The sequence below is a fragment of the Lissotriton vulgaris genome, chromosome 7 (assembly GCF_964263255.1).
Source record: "Lissotriton vulgaris chromosome 7, aLisVul1.2, whole genome shotgun sequence".
NCBI lineage: Eukaryota > Metazoa > Chordata > Amphibia > Caudata > Salamandridae > Lissotriton > Lissotriton vulgaris.
Window position 1 is genome coordinate 1,251,246,657 of NC_141695.1, and position 23,291 is coordinate 1,251,269,947.

The 23,291-nt window shown below is 45.9% G+C and overlaps 1 protein-coding gene across 3 annotated transcripts in view; it reads right to left on the reverse strand.

Moving 5' to 3' along the window:
* Positions 1-23,291, reverse strand: part of UIMC1 (ubiquitin interaction motif containing 1) — a 437,824-nt gene that overhangs the window by 209,752 nt on the left and 204,781 nt on the right. For 2 of the 3 annotated variants that reach the window (XM_086931769.1, XM_086931771.1), the window contains one exon: positions 2,637-4,376. In XM_086931769.1, coding sequence (XP_086787895.1) covers positions 2,637-4,376 — 1,740 coding nt within the window. The remainder of the gene's footprint in view (positions 1-2,636; positions 4,377-23,291) is intronic. The other variant, XM_086931770.1, reaches the window with a different exon arrangement.

The window sequence follows — 23,291 nt, forward strand, 5'->3', positions numbered from 1 at the left end:
TGTTAAGTTGTCAACGTTGATGAGAATCTCAAACAGCTAGCACCGCATAGTGCGGCAGGCAGTCAGAGAGGAAGGAGGTATGGAGGGGAGTCATGATGCCTGGCTGGGCTGGACACTCTGGAGGACCTTGCAGACATTCCAAAATTGAATAACAATATGTATGTATACTGCTGATCTGAAAACTGCCAATACAATTTGTTAAAAAAAATCACTAACTGTGACGACGCAAACCTGGTATGACTGGCATTTAGCTGGCTCTCTGCCCTGTTGCTCTGGTGTATGTATTGTGTTTCAAACTAATTTGTGTAATACTCAGAAACACAGTTCATATAAATTCTCTCAGGGTGGTGAATAGCTTTAAATGTTCCTAGGGTAGACTAAAAAATGTGTCTACTTCCTCAACTACAGCAAGTGCTAACTCTGTATTTTCTAGTTTAAAGGTTGTTTCTGATGTTGGGAGCAAAAGCTAAATACTTTTCATTGCACTTAAATATTAGTTCAGTAGGTGTAAACAAAATAAAAACGAATTTGGACCCACTGCTAGTGACGCAACCGGTGGGCACTGGGGAACTAGGAATATTTGTAAACCACTCCGCCACCCAAGGCACTCCAGCCAACCATCACCTAATCCCAAACCAAGGCTCAAGTGCCCCTTCAACCCCACAACCACCTGGCTAAAAGCACAAGAGTAGCGTGACAGGTCTTCACCTTCTGTGATAATAGACGTCAGTTTGCAAAGGGGAAACAGGATAAGTGCTCTGCATTTGCCAGTCCCCTCCAGACCGGAGTGTTGCGGAGGGGACCCTCCAGGAAGTGCAGCTCAGAGAGGTGTAATGTAGCCCTTCAGCAGAACCCCTTCTTCACAAGTCTGGTTCACAAATGTGCTTCTCCTCAAAGAGCAACAGTCTCTCCTCTGCTCTGTCTTCCAATCACCTGTGGAGGCTGCTTTCCTCTCCCCCAGCGCAACCTGGAAACCACCATTTATGCATGGGCCCCGGATGCTGACTGATGTGACCTATCAGATAGGATGGGCCGCGGAGGTATGGGAGCGATTGGTTACCAGAATCTTAAGATGACACTCTTCGTGAAAGACCTCAGTATTTCGACTCTGCTACCCTTTAGCCTTATTGGTGAGGATAGGTCTGTGGAGCGCTGGAAGGGGGTGGGGGGGTGGGGGGGGGGGGGCGGAGACACTGGGTGACCTCTACCCGTGAGAGTATAGCTAACACTCTCAGACACTTTAACATGCCTATCTCAAAGTGGAATACTCTGCTAAAACAATTCCTATTGATTTAAGGTTGATGAAAAGGAATGATTAAGAGTAAAATAAATTGCCGAAATAATGCTGTATAGCTTCCATTTTCGTGCCACAGAATTTGCAAATCTACGCAGCATATCCCGGGGGGGGAGTGGGGTCTTCCTTGTGTGAGAAGCTGCTCAGCCTTCCAATTCCTTGCTAACCTAGGCATTGTGCCTAGTCCCCCTACAAGTAATTAAAAATGCCCATTTCCAGAAACCTTGGGCTGTTTGCCATGAAAATAGGTGGAAGAAATGCCAATTCAACTTCATCTTTGAAATTCCTCAAAAACACCACCCTTTCAGCTCCTCAAGAAATATACTGGGAGGATGAGCAAATACTAAAAATGGCAGCGCTAGTCTCTTATAGGTCCAGCATTAAACTGCATTTAAGCAGACAGAGAGGCAAGTCTGGAATCCGGAAACTGACAAGTTTATTAATGATACTTTACAACTACATATTAATTCACTACCACATCCAAAAAAATGTATCAGGCACCATGCTTTTAACATTGACATATAGGAGTGAATATTCTCATGTTTGAACAATGATAGTGCTATAGAACACCATCAATTTATCAAAGACCATACAACATTTTAACAGCGAACTCAACAAGCTCTCTCTTCTGTGGACGGAGTACTCATCCATTCTAAAAGTTCTATTGCCCTCGAGAGTGACGATACCTCACTCAGCAATCAATCCACGCTGACATATAAGTACCTTAGTAGCACCCACGAACATTAAAATACCTCTTGTCTACACCAATAGTCTATATGTGACTCCATTTCCAAGGCTCTTCACATCCAGGTTTTTACCATCGCCTGCTTGTGCCTGTTTGTTGCTGCCTCTCTCCACCTAACTGCAGTGCATAACAAAGCCAACCCTATCCCAGCAAGGAACCATCTGAGCTTCTCATTCCTTCTGCGGTTAAATGCCTGCAGCGCAGTGCGGCCTTGTGACTAACGGAGCTGACCTTCCTCATGGTCATGTCTGAAGCTTCAAATCACCTCTGCATGTACCGAAGAGCAGCATTACTTCTTTTCTTTGATCTCAATATCTAGGTCTCTTCTGCTTTTATACAACAGTGGTGCCCCTCCCCCATCATCTGCATTAGATAAATTCCCAGCCATACTCATGTCCTGCATTCCCAGTAGCTCCACTCCTTCATGGTCCTGTCAGTTGCCACTTGGCCTTTCCTTCCACACCTGTTGCCCTTCCACTTTCATTCGAAATTCTGTTGTGCTGTTCCTCAGGATACAAACCAACAGCGGCGCCACTCCCCACCTCCCTCTCTGCCCTGAGCTTTTTCTCTTCCATGCTAATACATGCCTGTGCCTACCTGCTTCCGGTCTTGCATGGTGCTCTCATTGCTGGCCTTCACTTTGCTCACCATGGCCATGGTTTCTTTTCTGTTCATGGTGCCGCTTTCTCTGTTCTGCATGTCTGTTGCACTTCCAGTGTCCGGTGCGTACCCTCTGGTACTGCCTCTCCCGCTCTCCTGCATGTAGCTGGTGGTGGGTCTATCATCCGCTGGTGTGGTGTGCTCACCTGGAGCTGGACTGGACTCCCTGCTTTTGTCAGACATGGGCTCCTCCTGTGAGCTTGGGTTGTCCCAGGCATTCTCTTGACTCATTTCATCCTTCTCGTCAACCCTGCTGCGGTTGCTCCTTCTCAAAGAGGGTGGGATTGGCAGAATGGGTGGCCCATACTCTCTTTTCTGCAAGAGCTGTCTCTGTGCTTGCTTCAGGCTCTTCTGGTATACCTCCAGCTGGGCAAGAATGACTTTGGTGTACAGGTTGGGATTGCCCCCTTTAGGGCAAAATGGGACTCCCCAATAGTAATGCACTGTACCCTTGTCGTCTAGTTTTGCGCACGGTTCTTGAGAAGCCATCGAGAGTTGCTGGAGAGCCGGAGTCTCTTTGACGTGTCTGTGGCCATTAGTAACTGTGACCCCTGTGCCTTGTGTTTGCCGGATAACTCTCTGCCCAAGAATGCCCTCGTCCTGAAGATCCATTACATCATCAGGAGTTGAGCTGCCAGAAGTGGATTCACACATAGCCATTTCGTCGCAGTCTGAAGGCACTTTCTCCAGGTCCTCATCTTCTGCTCCCTCATTCTTTGCCAAACTGGACATCAGCCTTCGGGGGGTCATCTGTCGGATGCACGGAGAAACCTTTGGGAATGTTGGGCTCCTACCAAATGGAAGTTTGAGAGGAGTCGTGGGCACAAAATCACTGAAGGCAGGAGAGGCAGGGTTTTGAGATACGTCTGAACAAGTGACTTTGCCTGCAGGGGACAGAACAACACTGGGGCTCTCGAGAACGTCCTGGCTCAAACGTTCCAGCACCACCACAGGACTCCTCGCACCCATTTCCATGTTATCAGGCACACTTGCACTGATGGGAGAGCACGACTGATGATCATCCAATGGTTGAGAGGCAGATCTTTTGATAGGTGACAAACAGCTGGCACCAGACAAAGGCTGAGATGCAGTCTTCCTAGCAGGTGATGAAAAGCAACTACCAACACCAGCTGCTGGGGATCTCCTCTTAATGGGTGACATAAGAAAGCCGACACCAGAAAGAGGCTGGGAAGTACTCTTTGTCATGGGTGACAAACCGCTCACTCCACTCAAAGGACGGAAGTCCGAATCGCTGGTACGCGAAGTGCCACTGGTACAATCCTGCAGCCGGGTGATCGATTTATTTACAGGCGAGGCAATGCTGGTCCCATACCTCAGTTCGGAAGCAGGTGTCCTGAGAGGTGATACACTGCAGGGTTCACCCCTTGACTGGGAGGCAGGCCTTCTGGTGGGCGACAGGGAGCAGGTACCAGGTTCTGAAGCTGAGTTCAAAGTCCTCAGGGATGACATACAGCTATTACCAGAAACTGGTTTCAAGGTGGCTTTGCTACCAGGCACTGGAGAAGAGGGCTGAGATGGAGGTAGTGAGTCAGGGCAGGTGGCAACAGAAGAGCCAGAGTCCTCATCTTCCTCCTGTAGACTTAGTTGTTCATGCTCTTTACGTGTCAGCTTGGAGGCTGCTCTCCTTCTTTTGGTGCCTTTAGGAGAGGATTTTCTCTATTAAAAAAAGCAGAAAGAAACAAAATTAAAAGTAAAATACAAATGCATCATCCTCAGGCGGGAGGAATACAAACTCTGTAAAGTAGGAACAAACAAGTATAAATGCCCACAAAAAAAAACAGCCAGTCCCAATCCCTCAGGCACAAATAATCATGCATCAATGTTTAATATGCACATTTAAAATGGGCTCAGACTCATGGGAAAATAAAGAGCACCTTCGGTGGGGTCTGAAGGTACCCAACTAGATTAGTAGCAGATTACGGATAATGAGCAGTTCTAGAACCTTTATTTTTCCTGTTATTACCAACATTGCAGAGAAGCTGGAAGAGATGCTTAAAGCGGGCATTTATGGTCTGAAAAGGTGCAATAAAAACACACACACTCAGGGGACAGGTACACCAACCACTGCATCAGCTAGGGGAAACACTGGGTTATGTCCACGGTACGACACAGGGATTACACTGTAACTGCTTCTACATGTGATGAAAACAGGCTGTGCCTTACACATGTAGCGACAGAAGGCATAGCAGTGCTTTTGAAAGTCCTCTCAAGCTGCCTTGTTCTTTTTTTGTTAACCCACTTTATGCTTTTCTCTAGTGTGGTCAGCAATGGTATGGTAGTGCTTGCTCCATCATTTTGTGGCATTGGACAGTCAAGCATACACTCAGCAGGTTAAGGGGTGTTCCCAATGCAAACCCTGCTCATATTTCACCTTCTTACTAGGAGCACCTGCTGCTTGGAAACAGCTACTTGGTAGTTCAATTGTGCAGGCCTTTTCTTCCTGCGCCACTGGAGAGACTGCCTACTACTGCTCTCAGAGAAAAATCCAACTGGTCCCTTTCACCCCCAAATGGGCTCCTTAGTATACACTGGTCCATATAAGATTGCCGGCTGTCTTCGTCCTCAGAACATGAAAACCGTCCTTTTCTTTGTTTCGAGGGCCCTTCCTTGAAGTTTGGCTGTCTACTGGGCTCGCCTAAACAAAAAAAAAATACTCCTCCAATTTGTGTGTTAGGATGGATGTCGACCAGCAACTTGGGAAATCGTGGTTCAGAATGTTTGGCTAGAGTCACCAGACTGCCTTGACCAGGTCAGATGGGACTTAACTCTACATGCAACCGGAAAAGGATGGGAAGAGAATGGCAAATTTTATCATGCACTTTAGCAATTTAAGGAAATCATGCAGTGTTGTTGGCTATGGTTTCCAGCCAGTGCTCCCAAAGCCCAAAGATTCTTAACTATAGGGTTAAAGTACTGTGCCTGACCTAGACGTTAAGGGGATTACACACAGAAGTCAAGTCAAGTCAAGTCAAGTCAAAGAATTTATATAGCGCACTACATACCCAGAGGGTTTCAAGGCGCTTAGGAAGGGGAGGAGGATTACTTGTCAAATATCCACGTTTTAAGTTGCTTTCTGAATGCTAAGTGGTTCTGGGTGAGGCGAAGGTAAGCGGGGAGTGAGTTCCATGTTTTAGCAGCCAGGTATGAAAAGGATCTGCCTCCCATGGTGGTCTTGTTGATGCGAGGTACAGTGGCGAGGGCTTGGCTGGAAGAACGTAGTTGGCGGGAGGGGGTGTAGAAGGACAGTCGTGAGTTGAGGCATTCTGGACCGATGTCGTAGAGTGATTTGTGTGCGTGGGTGAGCAGTCGGAAAGTGATCCTCTTATTGACGGGTAGCCAGTGGAGGTCTTTAAGGTGACCAGAGATGTGTTCGCTGCGTGGGATGTCTAATATGAGTCTGGCTGAGGCGTTTTGGATTCGTTGGAGTTTCTTCTGGAGTTTTGCGGTAGTACCTGCGTAGAGGGTGTTTCCGTAGTCCAGTCGGCTCGTGACCAGAGCGTGGGTGACTGTTTTCCTTGTTTCGGAGGGGATCCAACGAAATGTTTTTCTGAGCATGCGAAGAATGTTGAAGCAGGAAGAGGATACGGCACTGACTTGTCTGTTCATTGAGAGTGAAGAGTCCAGGATGACGCCTAGGTTCCGTGCGTGGTCTGTCGGGATGGGTGCTTTTCCGAGGGCTTCCGGCCACCAGGAGTCGTCCCATGCGGAGGGGGATGTACCTAAGATGAGGACTTCTGTTTTGTCTGAGTTCAGTTTCAGACGGCTTTGTTTCATCCATTCGGCGACTTCTTTCATTCCTTCGTGTAGGTTAGTTTTGGCGGTGCTGGGGTCATTGGTGAGAGAAAGGATCAGTTGAGTGTCATCCGCGTAAGAGATGATGTTGAGGTTGTGTTGGCGTGCGATGGCCGCGAGGGGGCTCATGTATACGTTGAAGAGGGTTGGACTGAGAGAGGATCCTTGTGGTACGCCGCAGATGACTTCAGAGGCCTCGGACTTGAATGGTGGAAGGCGGACTCTCTGGGTTCTTCCAGTGAGGAACAAAGTGATCCAATCAAGTGCTTTTCCTTGGATTCCGATGTTATTGAGGCGTTGTAGAAGGGTGCTGTGGCAGACTGTGTCGAATGCTGCAGAGAGGTCAAGGAGGATGAGGGCGACTGTGTCTCCATTGTCCAGTAGAGTACGAATGTCGTCTGTTGCTGCGATGAGGGCGGTCTCAGTGCTGTGTTTTGCTCGGAATCCAGATTGTGAGGGGTCGAGGGATTTGTTGGCTTCGAGAAAGGCGGCGAGCTGGTTGTTGACTGCTTTCTCGATGACTTTGGCCGGGAATGGAAGCAGCGAGATGGGGCGGTAATTTTTGAGTTCGGTGGGGTCCGCTGTGGGTTTTTTCAGAAGGGCGGTGAGTTCAGCGTGTTTCCAGTCTTCCGGGAAGGTGGCGGAGTTGAAGGAGCAGTTGATGACGTCTCGGAGGTGCGGTGCTATGACGGAGTCTGCTTTGTTGAAGATGTGGTGAGGACATGGGTCTGTGGGGGATCCTGAGTGTATGGAATTCATCAGGCGGATGGTGTCCTCAGTGGAGATTGGGTTCCAGTCGTTGAGGGTGTTCACGGGGGGAAGATGATCAGCAAATGGAAGGGTGGGTTGGTTTCCGGGTTGGTTGTCAAAGCTGTTGTGGATGTCTGCAATCTTGTTGTGGAAAAATGAGGCTAGGGAGTCGCAGAGGGTTTGAGAGGGGGTGATGTCGTTGGAGTTGGCCGAGGGATTGGAAAATTCCTTGATGATGTTGAAAAGTTCCTTGCTGTTGTGAGCGTTGTTGTCAAGTCGATCTTTGAATGCTGTTTTCTTGGCTTTTCGGATTAGTTGGTGGTGAGAGCGGGTGGCGTTTTTGAAGGCGTCCTTGGTGTTGGTGGTTGGGTCTTTTTTCCAGGCCTTTTCAAGGGAACGGCAGAGTTTCTTGGACTTCTTGAGATCATCGTTGAACCATGAGGCCTTCTTGCTGCCAGGTTTGTTTTGACGTTTTTTCAGTGGTGCTAAGGTGTCAGCGGTGTTGGATAACCATAGGGTGAGGTTGGTGGCGGCTTCGTTTGCGTTAGAAGAGAGTGCTGGGGTGTTTTGAAGGAGCGATGCGGAGATTTGGTCCGTGGTGATTTTGTTCCAGTTTCTTTGCAGGGTAGGTTGGAGGTGGGTGCTGGGTTTTGGTTTGTTGTAGGTGAAGTGAACGCATCTGTGGTCAGTCCAGAGGAGGTCCGTAGTGTGGCTGAAGGAGACATGGTTGCTGGATGTGAAGATGGGGTCGAGTGTGTGACCTGCGATGTGAGTGGGGGAAGTGACTAGTTGTTTAAGTCCGAGGTTGGCGAGGTTGTCCACGAGGATGGCGGTGTTGCGGTCGTTGATCTTTTCGAGGTGAAAGTTGAGGTCTCCCAGAAGGATGTAGTCTTTGGAGGGGAGCGCGTGTGGAGTGATGAAGTCCGTGATGTCTTCACTGAATTTTGCGCGGGGTCCTGGTGGTCTGTAGAGGAGGGTGCCTCTGAGTGTGGTTTTGGGGTCGATGTGGATCTGGAAGTGAAGGTGTTCGGAGTTGGCGAGGTTGGCGTCAGAGCTGGTTGATATGCGGATTGATTTCTTATGGACGATAGCGATTCCCCCTCCTGTGTGGCTGGTACGGTCTTTGCGAGTGATCTTATAGTCTTCAGGGATGGCAATGGTGATGTCTGGTGCGGAGGAAGCATTCATCCATGTTTCCGTCAGGAAGGCGATGTCCGGAGAAATGGTGTCTAGTAGATTCCATAGGTCAATGGCGTGTCTGTGGACCGATCGGGTGTTGAGAAGGATGCATTGTAGGTGGTTGGGGTCGGGAATCTGTGGCGTGGTTGTAGCGGAGATGTTGTCGGTGCCGCTGAATTTGCAGGAGAAGCAAGAGAAAGGTCCATGGGTGTGTCCAGGAGCGGCTTGGACGCAGTTGGGGGCGCGACCGGGGTTAAGGGCTAGGAGGGTGGCGGCATCGTAGGTAATGCGGGGGGCTGGGAGGGACGGGGGCCAGGGGGTCTGGCGCTGGGCGCGGTCCAGGCGCGGACGGGCATAGACGGGCTTACCTTTGGCGCACCTTCGGCGCGGGTTGGGCGCGGTCGCTGCGCGTGAACGCTGCGCGCATAGGCTTCTGTCATATATGGATGGTGGGAGGGGAGGGGCGAGGGAGGATCAGCTGGGAGGCGGGATCAGGTCGTAGGGGAAGGCTCCGAAGTACAACCACAACAACAACAAAATGGCGCAATGTTTAAATGGGGTCAGAGTCACAAACAGCGCGTATTCTACCTGCCCAGCGCACAACACTGTAAATAGTGACAAGCGGCAGCTAGAGGACTACAAGCGCGGTAATTAAATAAATTAAATTAAATGAAATCCCCTCTAGCGTTGAGTCGAGTGGCAGCTAGTGGAGTGCACAGCGCAATGGTTAATAGCTTCTACACAGGAGATCACAAGCGCGGTAATTAATTAATTAAATCCGCTTCTAGCGTTATCACAGGCAGCAGTAGCGAGAGGCACAGAGCAGTAAGCAGTAACGATACCAAAGCAGCAGCTTGGGGAGCGACCTTCTCTGAGCGCGTCAGGCAGGACAAGAAGTGTAGGAAGAATGTTTGTCAAGGACAGCACTTTACAGCGGAGTGCTTCCCTGAAAGGCTTTGAGCAAGCACTGGATTTCTGAGTAATCATGCTCCTGTGCCCTACCAAGACGTTATAAATATAAAGTGAGGAGAGGAGCCGGTCCTGAGTGCGAGGAATACAAACACAATGCCTAGCTAGCTGAGTGAAGAGCTGCATGGAAGATGTCTTGTAGCGGTGAATTGCCCTGGCACATTATGCAGCCAATTGGCCACAATCAATATAAAGCAGCTGAGGATCATCCAAAGTTGAGGAATTGCGGAAGGCTTTCCAGGACGGCACAATTCCCAAATGTGGCAGGTGCTAACAAGGGTCCCATAATGGTCCTCACCTAGCCGCAGAGGGTCCAAGTGGTTTCCCTCTTTGTCCCAGGTCTTGAGGTTGTGTCCCTCTGGCTGTAGAATTAAGCCCATAAATCAGGACCGGTATGAGCAATCTTTCTAGTACTTATGGAACTAAAATAAACAACTTTTAAGGTACAGTATAACCCTACCCATAAATGCCAAAGACCAAAGGGAAGTAGTCAAGACTGCAAGTCTAATTGGTGGTTGGGTGCAACTGCAAACCGAAATTCCTGATGCCTCAGAGGATGCCAGGCCACTCCAGCTTGAAGACCTCCCTTTCTAAGATCCCGAGACCAGGTCAGGGATGGTTTGCCTCGTAGACTATAAGACTCCGGGAAGCACTCCTTAACAAGAACAGACCCTTGTAAACTCAATTTTGTACCAGAACCTGAGTGTGGACACTGTATGTTCAAGTTTTAGCAAGCTGGGTTTTGGACTAAGTGGAATTTTGGGAACTCTTTTTTTCCGGGGACTCATCCGAAGAACATTCAATCTCAAATTGGCCAGTCTCACACAAAAACTTCAGAAACATAGGGAACAGAGCTAGACATAACTCAAACTAGATACTTTACTTGTATGACATCCATGGCCCACTGACTGCTAAAAGTGAACATATGAATAATAGTAAACCCAAAGGCACCTGAAGTCAGCTGAGAGTGCTTAGAAGCTTTCAGCAGAATAAAATTAGCCATAGGTCTCAATGTTTAAAAAAACTATTGTGCCTCGCAGATAAATGTTACACTACCTGGAGATCTCTCACAGCACTGAAAGGTGAAGTGCTAGCATCATCTGTTTTTGTATGCACCATTTAACTACTATAATTTATCTACCTTTAAATATTAGTATTAGAAGCTACTGCTCCAACTGCACATTCGGAGTGATATGTCTTTTAAACTGCTAATGCTATGCTGGACCTGAAGTTCCAATCTCGTACTACCTCTTGACTAAGCTGTGACTCCTAAGCTTCAATACAACTGAATAGTCAAGTGCATCCAGGAAGTAATCTTTATACCAATTGGAATGCGCCAGTACAGGTAGCCCTGGGACACAAGTGGTAAGTGGCAGTATCCACCATGGATCCCACCAAATAACCACATATTGTGTAGTATTCTAAAGAACAGATACACCAAAAAGTAGGCAGCTTTTGTGTGCAACTCTTGGGTGCAATTCCTTGCTCAACGTGAGCTCAGACTGATCAAAATGTGAGCAAAGAATAACTAAATTGGGCATTTTATTTAATGAGTGGGCTATCTTTCATGCATCAAGCCTTTAAATTCCTTTTCATACAGTACTGAGTCCTCGCTCTCTTCACAAGTGGTTGAGAACTGGCTGAGGTAGCCCTGCCTCCCACTCAGCCATTCCCTACCGCAGTAGGTCAATAAACATTTCTCTTCGTTTAAAATAAAAAAAAAATGGGAACTCAGTTTTAGATTGGAGAGTAAGATGAATAAGTAAAAAAACAATACACTACAGAAGAACCATATACATGTCATAAGGCTTGCAATTCACAATCTACCTGCAGACGGCTATATTCCAAGTCACTGACTTCACGTCTATGGTAACTAGACTCAAAAGGCTGGTGTATCAAAACTTTAGAAATCACATCAAGCAGGATGAGGTCTTGCCAGAGCCAGATGCAAGAAGAATTAGGAGACTAACCCAGGTAGGGCACTAGAAAACTAAGAATGGGTTGAGGTCTTAGCACACACACATCAAATATCCAGGAATGTTATGTTCAAATATAATCCATTTAATTATTTCCATCAAATGCATCTAACTTCACCGAAATGATATCAAATAAAAGGAATACAGTCCATGACATGTCCCGATCTTATGCTCTGCATTCTTACTGTTTCCTTATGGTGTAGAACAGTCGCCATATTACAGGATACTGGGAAAAGATCATTGCACACATTTAAGTCACACTGGCCAGAACAGAACTACATACTGCTGAGGCATGTATCTTCGACTGTTTCAACCCCCCCAAACTAAAAAAAGCAGGCATTAAATCACTAGTCCTTTATGTGTTATTTAAGAGCACAATTGTAATCACATGGAGGGCCCCTCATATATATGGAGGGCCCCTCATATATGTGGAGGGCAAATGAAGCCACAAAATGGGTAGCATTTGAAAGTATTGTCCTACGGCAAGGAACATGGACATGTCCACTAACGTATGACGAGTTGTTATACTAATTTAAGATCTTACCAGAACAGTAAAGAGAAGAAAGATATGTAGTGATAGGACAGACAAAACTATTACCTAGGACAAATTGCACAAGGATGAAGCACTCATATGACTCCTGAGGACCTGTACTTAACCCAAATGATGGAGCTATTATAGCATAAGAGGCGATAAACATAGTCCAATGACATTATTTCAAACACTGACTAGCAGAGCTAAGTTTACGAGATACAGGTTACTCAAAATGTTTCTGTTGTATACCTAACAGGTGTGCAACGCCCATTGGGCTGAAAGGGCTTCAGCCCTCTCCGTCGTGTGTGGCTCGGCTGGGCAGTGTCTGGAGTCTTATCTCCGGCACGTTTGAGTTTTTCACAGGTCTTTAAAGACCATTTGCATATGTACATACCTTTATAAATTGGTCACCGAGGCTTAGTGTTTTTTACTGGTTCCAATACTCCATTGGCCCCCCACTCTGCCTATTCCTTTGCTGTAGTGTGAGAATGTATTTAATTAAAAGGAAAATAAAGTAGGGTTGGCAAAAGAAAAATGCCAGCCATGTGTTGTTTAAAAAGTCTGCAAAGATCTCGTATTGACTAAATAGGCCGTCACGGCCAGGGGCGGTCTAAATCCCGCCCACTCGTTAATTCTCGCGCACAAAGGGAGAATTAACAGTGCATGGAAGGGGTTAAATAAAAACGTATGCATTCATTGGTAATGTGACTCTTCTGTCTTTGTTCCCTTTAATTATCAGTCATGGATAATTCAGGCCTCCCTAGAACACAATTAAAAGTGCTTTTTATTTATATTTGCTGTTTGAAGTATGCACAGATAATTGCTGAAAATACGGCATTAGGGGACTGTTTATTTTTGTAAAGTCTGGGGCATCAAAATAATTAGCTGGTAACGCTATTCATAAGACTGGAAGTTTGTTGCAGGATCAGCACATTATTTATTTCCTACACCCTCGACACCTGATTAATGCCATAATAGCAATAGTTTAACTTGTATCTTGAACCCTACGCCACAGTCAATTACATGCTAAATTACTTCAAGTGCTGTCTCAGTGCAGGGTGCATTCCCAGACACACTCCTCATCTCGCCATTCACTTTCATGCTCACCCTGCACTCAAAGCGATCACAATGCACTCGCACTGATCACCATGCACTCACACTGATCACCATGCACTCACACTGATCACCATGCACTCACACTGATCACCATGCACTCACACTGATCACCATGCACTCACACTGATCACCATGCACTCACACTGATCACCCTGCACTCACACTGATCACCCTGCACTCACACTGATCACTCGCTCACCCTGCACTCACAGTGATCACTCTGGACTCACAATGCACTTGCGCTGTTCACCCAGTACCTCACCCTGCAGTCACACGAGTACACTACTCACCCTGCACTCATGTGAAACTTCATTCACCTGTCCCCCTCAATGCTCAATCTTGAATCTCACTGAAACAAGCTCATCACTAACCATGCAATCATTTGTCCAACACTGCACTAATATCTGCACCCAAATTTGTATGGTCAACTCACTCACCCTGCAGTCACTCCTCTTACCCTACTCTCACACTGTTGCATCACTCACCGTGCACTCACATGGGCAATCCTGACACCCACACAGCACAGAGGGTTAATGTGCCTTTCTACAAAGAATGTGTACCATACATATCACAGAACTGAGTGTCAGTAAACTGAGTAGCGCTATAAAAAAATGAAAAGTTTGTCATAAAGGTGCTATAGAGAGATGAGGAGCATTGTTGGCGAGTGGTAGTGAGGGAATTTATGGAGAAGGACGAAATGGGGGAGGGGCGCCAAAAAAGACTTTCATTGTGTGCTACCAGTGCTAGGGCCAGCACTGTCTGGGAGTGTTAGCCCCCAGGGGCGGCTCCTCCGCTATGGCAGAAAAGCATCGTCCCACTGCTTTTGATCAGTGGAAAGGAAATAAAAAATGATAACTTTAAGTTACTATCATTTTAGGTTTACCTTGCGGGCAGGTGGGCGGAGCCGCTCTGCTCAGGGAGCAGGGCAGGGGAGGAGTGGTATGCGCACTCTCAAGTGCTTAATGACTGTTTGGTTAGCCCTCTCGGGCTGCCCAAACAGTCAAGCTTACTCTCGCCTTTTCCATGCAGGCTGCATTACAGCCCGCGTGGAGAACATGCCCACCCCTACAGCCCCTGGCTGAGCGCCATTGCATCTAATATGAGAACTTTTGCATTGTTTATAAATATGCCAATTGTTTTTGAATTACCAGTGCCAAGTGTGAGTAAGTACAACTAATGTCTTCCATTTATGTCAATAGATTGGTGTTTAAAACAAGAGCAACTGACCATTCTGCTCTACATAAGACCCAGTGTTAATTGAAGCGCGTCAAATAAAAGATGCAGGATTACACTCTGAATGGTGGGCTTATTTTTCTACCGGATGTGGGAGAATTGTGCTTTTGGAATAAATAGCGATGACGCCTGCTTGCGAGCCACGAAACGCTGGGTGTCCTGTTAAACGTCAAATGATTTTATAATATATATATATATATATATATATATATATATATATATATATATATATATATATATATATATCCACACAGTTTCAGGTTTGCCCAAAGCGGAGAGACCACAAGAGGTTTCAATTGAGCTTGTATTCTTTTAATCTTTTAATGTCAGCTTGCCAGCAGGCTCTGCAGCAGTAAAATATCCCAAAATTATTAATATAGCCAGACGCGTTTCGGGACATCCATCGTCCTTTCCTCAGTGGCTTTGTTTAAATGGAAACAGGAAGCACTTTTTTATTCACGCACCAAATCAATTAGCAAAACACCTGCCTGAAAGGGCGCGGCCGTATGCACAGCCTTCTGGTTGTTGAAGTGCGCAATAGTTTTTTCCAAGTGGGCGTGGGTATTGGTCACTGAGTAGTTTATTTCATAACTATTACATCTACGCGTTTTAGCAGTCTCGCGCTGCTTTGTTCACGATGCCAGAGCGCCATTTCTTTCTCATTAAAATGCTCATTTTAATAGAGAACACTGACGAGGGACTCAATTCACACTGACCATCACGCAGCCCTCTTTTGCTTGCAAGGCGGCAGCCATTTTAAAACATGTCTTTTTTTTTTTAACGAATAGTCGTTATAAGAACAGTTTAACTTATTACATGTCCTTCATTACACTTCTTTTAAAGAAACGGATATTCACTCGTTATTAAAATAGTAGGACACTAATAATACGAATAATCAACAGATCTGGATTCCTATAATTCACAGAAACATTCATTCCTTGCGTTCTCATTCCAGTGTTTTAGTTGATCAAATTATAATTGCATCGTTTCCCTTAGTTTTAATTCCATGCCTGTTCCATATAGTCATTCTTTAGGCAGTTAATTTACCAATCAAAGTGCATGTGCAAAACTTATTTGACGATTATTATACAAAGTTGCCAGTGCATTTTATATACAGTACAATTCTTGATAATAAAGTGCTAGTGCTCGAGTACAAGTCAATCAGTTCCCTTAACTGAGATCTCCATACTCTTCTTCAGTGCTAGACTTTTTAATGTGCAAATGCTTATAAGTATATTATAATTCAACAATACAAGAAAATATAAACTTCATATACTTTAAAGTGCATGTAAAGGAAGAAGACTATGCCTATTATAAAACGGTATCTCATAACTTTATCCTCTGAATAAAGTGTGAGTGCATTAGTAAACTTGAATCAGTTCATTTTCTCCTGAATCTTGAATTATTTTCTACAGTACTAGACCACTTAAAGTGCAAGTGCTATACAGTATATTGTTTCTCTAAAAAAAGGAAATTCTTTATTAAAACATACTTCATATTCTTAGTAAAAACACATAAAAGATACTTAAAATACCACTAAATACACATATATATATATATTACACACAGCAACAATCCTCCAAACGACCATTATCTGGAAATGAAGGAGACGGACCACTCGGAACCAGGCAGGAAGGTATTTTATTGTTTCACCGCTCTGCTGCGATGCGTTTCGAGCCTCTAGCTCACACAAAGTTTTCACAGCAAATGTGGTATTTTAAATTCATACAGACTGCCCGCCCACAGTGCAAGTGATCAAGTGATGTTTTTTTAAGCATAAACATAGAAGACATTCTAGTGCGGTTTGCCTCTTGTTTTTTCAGTGCAGTACAACAATGTAATTCTTCTCTTGTCATACATGACTTTAAATTTTGTAAACATAGACTCTCGTAATCGGCTTAAATGCCTTATTGGTGCAACCCCAAAATTTCAAAGAACATTGTGCAAAATTCTGCTATAAATAGACATATACACAAATTTCCAAATTGAACAAACACTTTTTCTCTTTAAAATTCTTTTTCTCTTTAAAATATGTACATAATTGCTAAATCCTAAAATTAATTTCTATATACATATAATTTATGTTATAAAACCAGAAATATATAAAGTTCTATAAAATTATTTAAGCAATTCTTCATAATTATCTGACTCTTCATATGAGTCTGTACATATTTTGAAAGTGCAACATATCTGATCCCTCGGAATTGCTACATAATATATATGAATCAAGAGTCTTTTATTTTTGCACTGTCCTTTAAAAAACATACTAAAGGCTGCTTAAAGTGCTTGTGAATTGTAAAGTTCTTGAAGTAAGATACAGTGCTAATTCCTTAAAAAATATACCCAAACATTTATATTTAAAATTTCAGTAAACATTTTTTTAGCGGTATAGGTGCATAAATATTCTATTATATGTTCAATCTTTCGATTTTGTTACTATTATTACTTTGTTATAGATCTTATTACACTGGAAATATCTAGATTTTATCGTGCTTGGTCCTGTCGCTAATTTGTTCCTAAACTGGAGTTCTATAAGCAGTGGTGCAGAACTTCTGTAATATTATATATATATACGGACTCAAGAATTAGCCGGAATCAGATTTCTTTATTTATATTATATAAGTGGAACGGTGCATGCCTCAGATGCGTTTCGGACACGCTCACTTTCAGAAACTGACTCCAGCATGTACGGGTTCACTTACAGTGGACTTTTGTTGTGGCTACGTGACGCGTTTCAGACGTCAACGTGGTCTTTTTCACAACAGCTGTAAGACGCCATTTTAGCCTTTTTATACCCATGAGATTGAATTTACAATTAAAGTAACAGTGCTCAGCATTTAGACATTGATACATGATAGTCCAACGCTGCTCATTACAGCATACCAAAGTCATGTAAGTGCAATTTCTACGTTACTACATAAAAAATGAACATACATTAAAATAGAATGAAATGAGAGTAATTAATGATTTTGAAGAATCCAACAGTGTATTTTTTAAACATTCTATGCACATGTCGCTGTTGCACTAACTCCTTTTCTGCTGGCCATCGTGCCAGCAAAAATTATCCTGCATTCCAGTACGGCATACAAATTCAAGTAAATTACATTGTGCAAACATGCAAATAGTGCAAAATGCTGTACTGCAGTTTATGAAAATTGCGCAAATTTGGGCAAACCGATGCAAAGTCCTTCAAATGTTTTTATCAACTGACTCCTCTGGTATTACAAACAGGCTCCATTTAAACATAGAGAATCCTACTAATATGCAGGCATAAGGGATTAATGGCAAGTGTCCATTTCCATAAAGGTCAAAGTAAAAAAATGCAAATTAGCATATTGTGTGCCCTAAATATATATTAACAAATCTAGAGAAAAGAAATCTCTCTCAGACATTAATTGTACAAAATTCCATGCAGGACCACGACATAGAAATTAAGAATCATCACTGCGGTATATTGCTCCAATCCTAATCAATTACTGTTAACACTGCTAACCAAAGTAAGCACCAAGGAACCCATCAATTCTCAATGATAAATAGTGCTCTGTGCAATAAAAACCAACATAACAAATATTATATTTCATCAATAAAAATAATCTTAACATTATGTATTATTCAGTTTGACCCAGACTCATAAATTCCTTTATAGACCATTGATCGCTATTCTATAAATGAATGTATTCAACCCTGGTGTTAAATCTTGGAATATGCTTAGATTCTAGTTTCCTAAGACAGTCTGTTGCCTCCTCTGATTCTGTTCAGCACTTGGTCTAACATAAAATAGCTCAAATCATCTATCTTAGTCTCAGGTACTGTTTCAAAGTGCCTGGCTACAGGGTATGTCTGACCCTCATGTTTGATCGCCCTGACATGTTTAATCTTCCAAACCCCATCTGAAAAAGTTAAGGGCAATTGTGTGATGTTGACTCCATGTTTAGAGGCCTTGCGTTTGTGGCACTTCCTAAAACCACCACTGCCCATAAGCCACGTTCCTCGGTGTTGCATTTCAAGACTGCTGACTATTAGATCATCTCTCATAGATCTTGCTCTGCGGAAAGCAAGCAAAGGTCTACAGTGGATTTTTAAGCCTATAACAGGATAACTGCGTAATCGGTGCCAGTGTTGCTGCAAGATATGTCTCACTTGTGCATGCTGGGTACTGCAACCCGTGATGAGTCTAATCTCTTGCTTACTATCTGTATCATTCATTTGATCTGTAAATAGCAAATCATCCCTTGTTTTAGAGTTTGCTTTACTCCTAGCACCTTCTTTTTTGTTTTAGGCTTGAGCAGGAAATCTGTCACTAAGTTTTGTTGGGGGTTCACTGACACAACGATGTAAAAAATATTGAGTAAAAAATATAGACTACAAAAGCATAGACTCCTATACTTAAACAGGTAAGTACAAAAATATTGACTAAAAATATTGATGTATAAAATATCGACTTTTATATCAATATAAAATAAAATCTATGTTAAATATAATTTTAACTAAATAAGATAAATGTAATGTACATACAATACAACAAATAAACGTCATTATGGCGGTGGCGTGAATCCCTTCTGGTCCGGTCCTGCTGCAACCCAGATCGAGGGATCGCTGGGTCTCCCGCAGCCTGCTACGAGGGGATTGCGGTGTGGAGGAAGGTCTCTGGTGCCCGAGGTGAGGGCGGTACCGGCGGAGGCTGCAGCCCACTTGTGAAGAGACCGGGGAGCTGTAGTGCTGTTGGTGGAGGACAACGACGACAGTCAAGTTGCGGAGCACTGCGGAGGGACAGGGCTGCCGCCCGCGTGGTGAGCTTCATGGCTGGTTCTGGGGGGTTCAACACAGAACCCTTGTGCGCGGACACTGGCTGTGTCGTGCGAAGTGCATCAGTGAGCCTGCTGGGACCGGCATTGGTGAATGGGCCTGCACTGGGTACACAGACATTCCCCTGAGGTACGTGGGGTGATTCTGTGCTTTGCGGCTCGGCACTGGAACAGACTTGCGCTGTGGGGGCTGCAGCTTCCTCTGGTTGGGATTCAATCGGCACAGCACCTTTGGCTGAGGTGGACTTCAACAGGGGGCCTATGCGGGACTGCTTTTCAGCTACACAGAGGTATCTGGTTGCAATACTGGCTCAGCTAGTGGCGTGAACCACCCTGCGAGTGAGCCGTGGAGAGAACTTTGGGTGCCTGTAGCGGCTCCTGGTGACGGGGGTGCCATAGAGGGACATGACTGGTGGGTTCACAGGAGTGGAGGTGGCATCGCCCCCCCCAGAGCGGAATGCATAGAAGCGCCCCCATCTGTGACCTTGCCCCCTACTGGAGCTCTACATGCAGGATGGGACAGCCTAGCCAGGCACTGCACTGCCGCTGTGGACTGGACTTGGGGACAAGTAGGTGAAGTACCAGGATGATTGGTGAGGTACTATCGGGTGAACCCTGTGCTCTTTGACCAACTTGACTGCAGCAACTATTCAAGTACCAGCACGTGCACGTGCTACCCATAAAGAGGTGGGCCAGTCACCCAAGTGGGGACCCCCCACGAAGTGTGAGATTGTGGGATTTGACAGCTTCAACTGGGTAGGGCTGAGACACCTTGTACGGCTCTCACTTTGCAGCAAGGGGGGACTACAGCCCCCAGACTGCCCCGCTGATCATCGCGCCAGGAGGGGCTGTCATTCTCCCGCGCGCCCAGAGGCGCATAAAGGCACACGCGGCTCCCATTCCACGAGACACTCGCAGGCGTGCCCGGGCAAAGCCCGGGCCAAGCCAAGGGTGGTAGAGGCTGGGCTGGGGCACCCCTCTAACATCAGCGATGGGTAAGAGGAAACAACATTGTACTCAAGACCAGGGAGTTCTAAAAGCTAAAATCCGAAGAAAGTCTTCCTCTATTATTTCATATTTAACTTCGGTGGGTGTTTTAAAAAAGGAGATAGCCAACGCAGAAAAAGAACTGAGTATGGATCTGAGACAAAATCTTGAGGCGAGGAATGTTGTAACGGACTCCTCGATTAAGCTTCCCGTACCTCTGAAGCCAAAGGTGATGATAAATACCCCGATAGCAGGGAGTGAAGTAATTAACTTTGATGTGGCTTTAACTGGAGGCACGGAGGATCCACCAATTAAAATTTCGGATGTTCTTGAAAGAGTGTCAATAGGCCCGTCATCGGGGCCTCATGGGAAGAAGAGGATAACTAGAGAAGGAAATAAAAAGCCCAAAGGCTCAACACAGTGTAACTTTACACGGGGCATTGCTGCAGATAAGAATTTTCAATTAACATTGCTAAATCTGATGGAGGACACATTAAGTTCGAGGCTGGAAACGACACTGACAAGAACTGCTAAAGACATAATTGACACTTTAAACACTTGCGTTGCGGGCATTATGAATAAATGTGATCGTATCGATTCCTTTCTAAGGGATCCGAGATCAACGCATTACACCCCCAACCTAACTAGACTTCCCAAGACACAAACAGATTCTAGGCCCCATATCGGAGAACCAGATCCTGGTATTCAACCCCAAGAGCACCCACAGGCCAAGTCTCCCAGATAGAACCATGGTATTCGAGGGTCCCTCTACAGGGAGGGGATTACTGGCTCAGGGTGCCCAGAGCCTTTTAAATGGCCAGGCTCGAGCTATTAGTAGGACCTCTGCGGCCCCCACCCAGGGGAACCCAAGGTTGAAATTTTGTAGACTTAACCTTCCCCCAGAAGCAACCCCATTGGTAGCAGTTCTTGTAGGGGTACCCCCACTTAGCGACCATCACAATGAATCCACCCCGCCTCTGCTACAAAAAACTAAACACTGATGCTATTTACGATGTAATGGCAATGCGGAGATCTCAACTCATATTATAATGGCTAGACGGGTGGGGTGGGTTGGAAATTGCCCTAAAAAGGTCGATGGTGATTGTCTTCTTGTTAATTTTAACAAACAGGATATAGCGGGCAGGTTGTTTGGGGATGCCTCCGAGATGGAGGGGGGGGGGGGGGGGGGGGGCTTGATCAGGGCCCTGCCGCTGGGTTTTTTCTATCCCCCAGTAAGTAGATTAAAAGCACCGGCTAGTTTCCATTCTGAGGTACATTCTTCGAGACCCCAACGGAGCGTTAATTATCACCCCAGACCTATAGAGCCTGAATTCCACGCTGCAAGGTCCCGTTGGAATGAGGGAACAGCTGCACATTGACTACTCCCATCAGTAGGGCAGGAAGGAGGTGGTTTAGCTTTTATAAATAGATTTATCCCATTGTCCAATCTTGACGCAAATGACTGACTGGAGGGGTCCACTGACTTTCTGTTCGATCCTGACCAAAACGTTCAGGCCCCAGATGTAGAATTTGTATCCAACTGTAAGATTATCAGCTGGAATATAGCGGGCCTAAGAAGAAAAAGAGATGATCTAAACTGCCTTAAATTTATAAACCTATATGATATAATTGGTCTACAGGAAACTTGTGACAGGGAGAGCAATTTTTGGTTGGATGGGTTCAAGTCTTACTTCTTACCTGCACGCTTTGCCTTGGCAGGTAGAGCTAAGGGGGGCCTTATGCTCTTCTTTTCACTAAAACTAAAAGGGTCTCTAAAGACGATAAGAGGCGGGTTCCCATAACCTTCTAATAGTAGAACTAACTACACCTAATCATCCTAAAACATTATTTGTTAATTTTTATAACTAGGGCGAAAGTGATTTTACGAATCAACACTTAAGCTATTTGAAATGTTTTTTAGAATATTACAGGCTAAAGCAATCCACTTTTTATCCTATTATCCTTATGGGCGATTTTAATATACATTTGTGTAACTTGATATGTCATGTTGTTGATCATCTAGGGCATGGGTACTCATAGTACGGCCCGCAGGCCGGTGGCGGCCCGGCAAGCCTTCCTTTGCGGCCCGCGGACCTTGCAAACATCGTACCCATGTATTATTATTTGTTTTTTAAAGAGTGTCTTCTGCAGCGCGACTCTGAGAGTCTCTGCTGCTCTGTGGGGGCCGGGCGATTCTCGCATAGCCAGAGTGGAGCTGCAGGGGCCTAAAATGAGGTGAAATACAACAAAGCCTCATTAGCATGCAAATGGCCTTTAATGACCTGTGAAGTGCTTGGGTGTGGCTGTGTGTGTGCGCGCCTGGAAGCTGTCTCAGCCCAGGCTGACACACAGGCAGGGTGAGATGACAGAGGGCGACAGAGGGAGGTAGAGAGAGGGAGGGAGGGAGAGAGGGAGTGAGAGAGGGGGAAAGCGAGGGACAGTGGGAGTGAGATGGGGAGTGTGAGAGGAAGGGAGATGGGGAGGGGGGAGTGAGGGGGGAGTGAGAGAGGGGGAGAGTGAGAGAGGGGGGAGTGAGAGGGAGGGAGTGAGAGAGGGGGGAGTGAATGAGAGAGGGAGTGAGAGTGACAGAGGGAAGGAGACAGAGAGAGACAGACAGACAGGAAGGGAGACAGTGGGAGGGATGGAGAGAGGGAGAGGGAGCGAGGGAGCGAGGGAGGGGGAGAGGGAGGGAGAGAGGGAGCGAGAGAGAGAGGGAGGGAGGGAGGGAGAGGGGGAGGGAGTGAGGGAGAGCGGGAGAGAGGGAGAGAGAAAGAGGGAGTGAGAGAGAGTGAGAGGAGGGAGAGAGAGATGAGTGAGAGAGAGGGAGGGAGGGAGGGGGAGAGCGAAGGACAGCGGGAGTGAGACGGGAGTGAGAGAGGGAGGGAGATGGGGAGGGGGGAGTGAGAGAGGGGGAGAGTGAGAGAGGGGGGAGTGAGAGGGAGGGAGTGAGAGAGGGGGGAGTGAATGAGAGAGGGAGGGGGAGTGAGAGTGACAGAGGGAAGGAGACAGAGAGAGACAGACAGACAGGAAGGGAGACAGAGGGAGGGATGGAGAGAGGGAGCGAGGGAGTGGGGGAGAGGGAGAGAGGGAGCGAGAGAGGGAGGGAGGGAGAGGGGGAGGGAGTGAGGGAGAGAGGGAGAGAGAAAGAGGGAGTGAGAGAGAGTGAGAGGAGGGAGAGAGAGATGAGTGAGAGAGAGGGAGGGAATGGAGGGAGGGGGAGAGCGAAGGACAG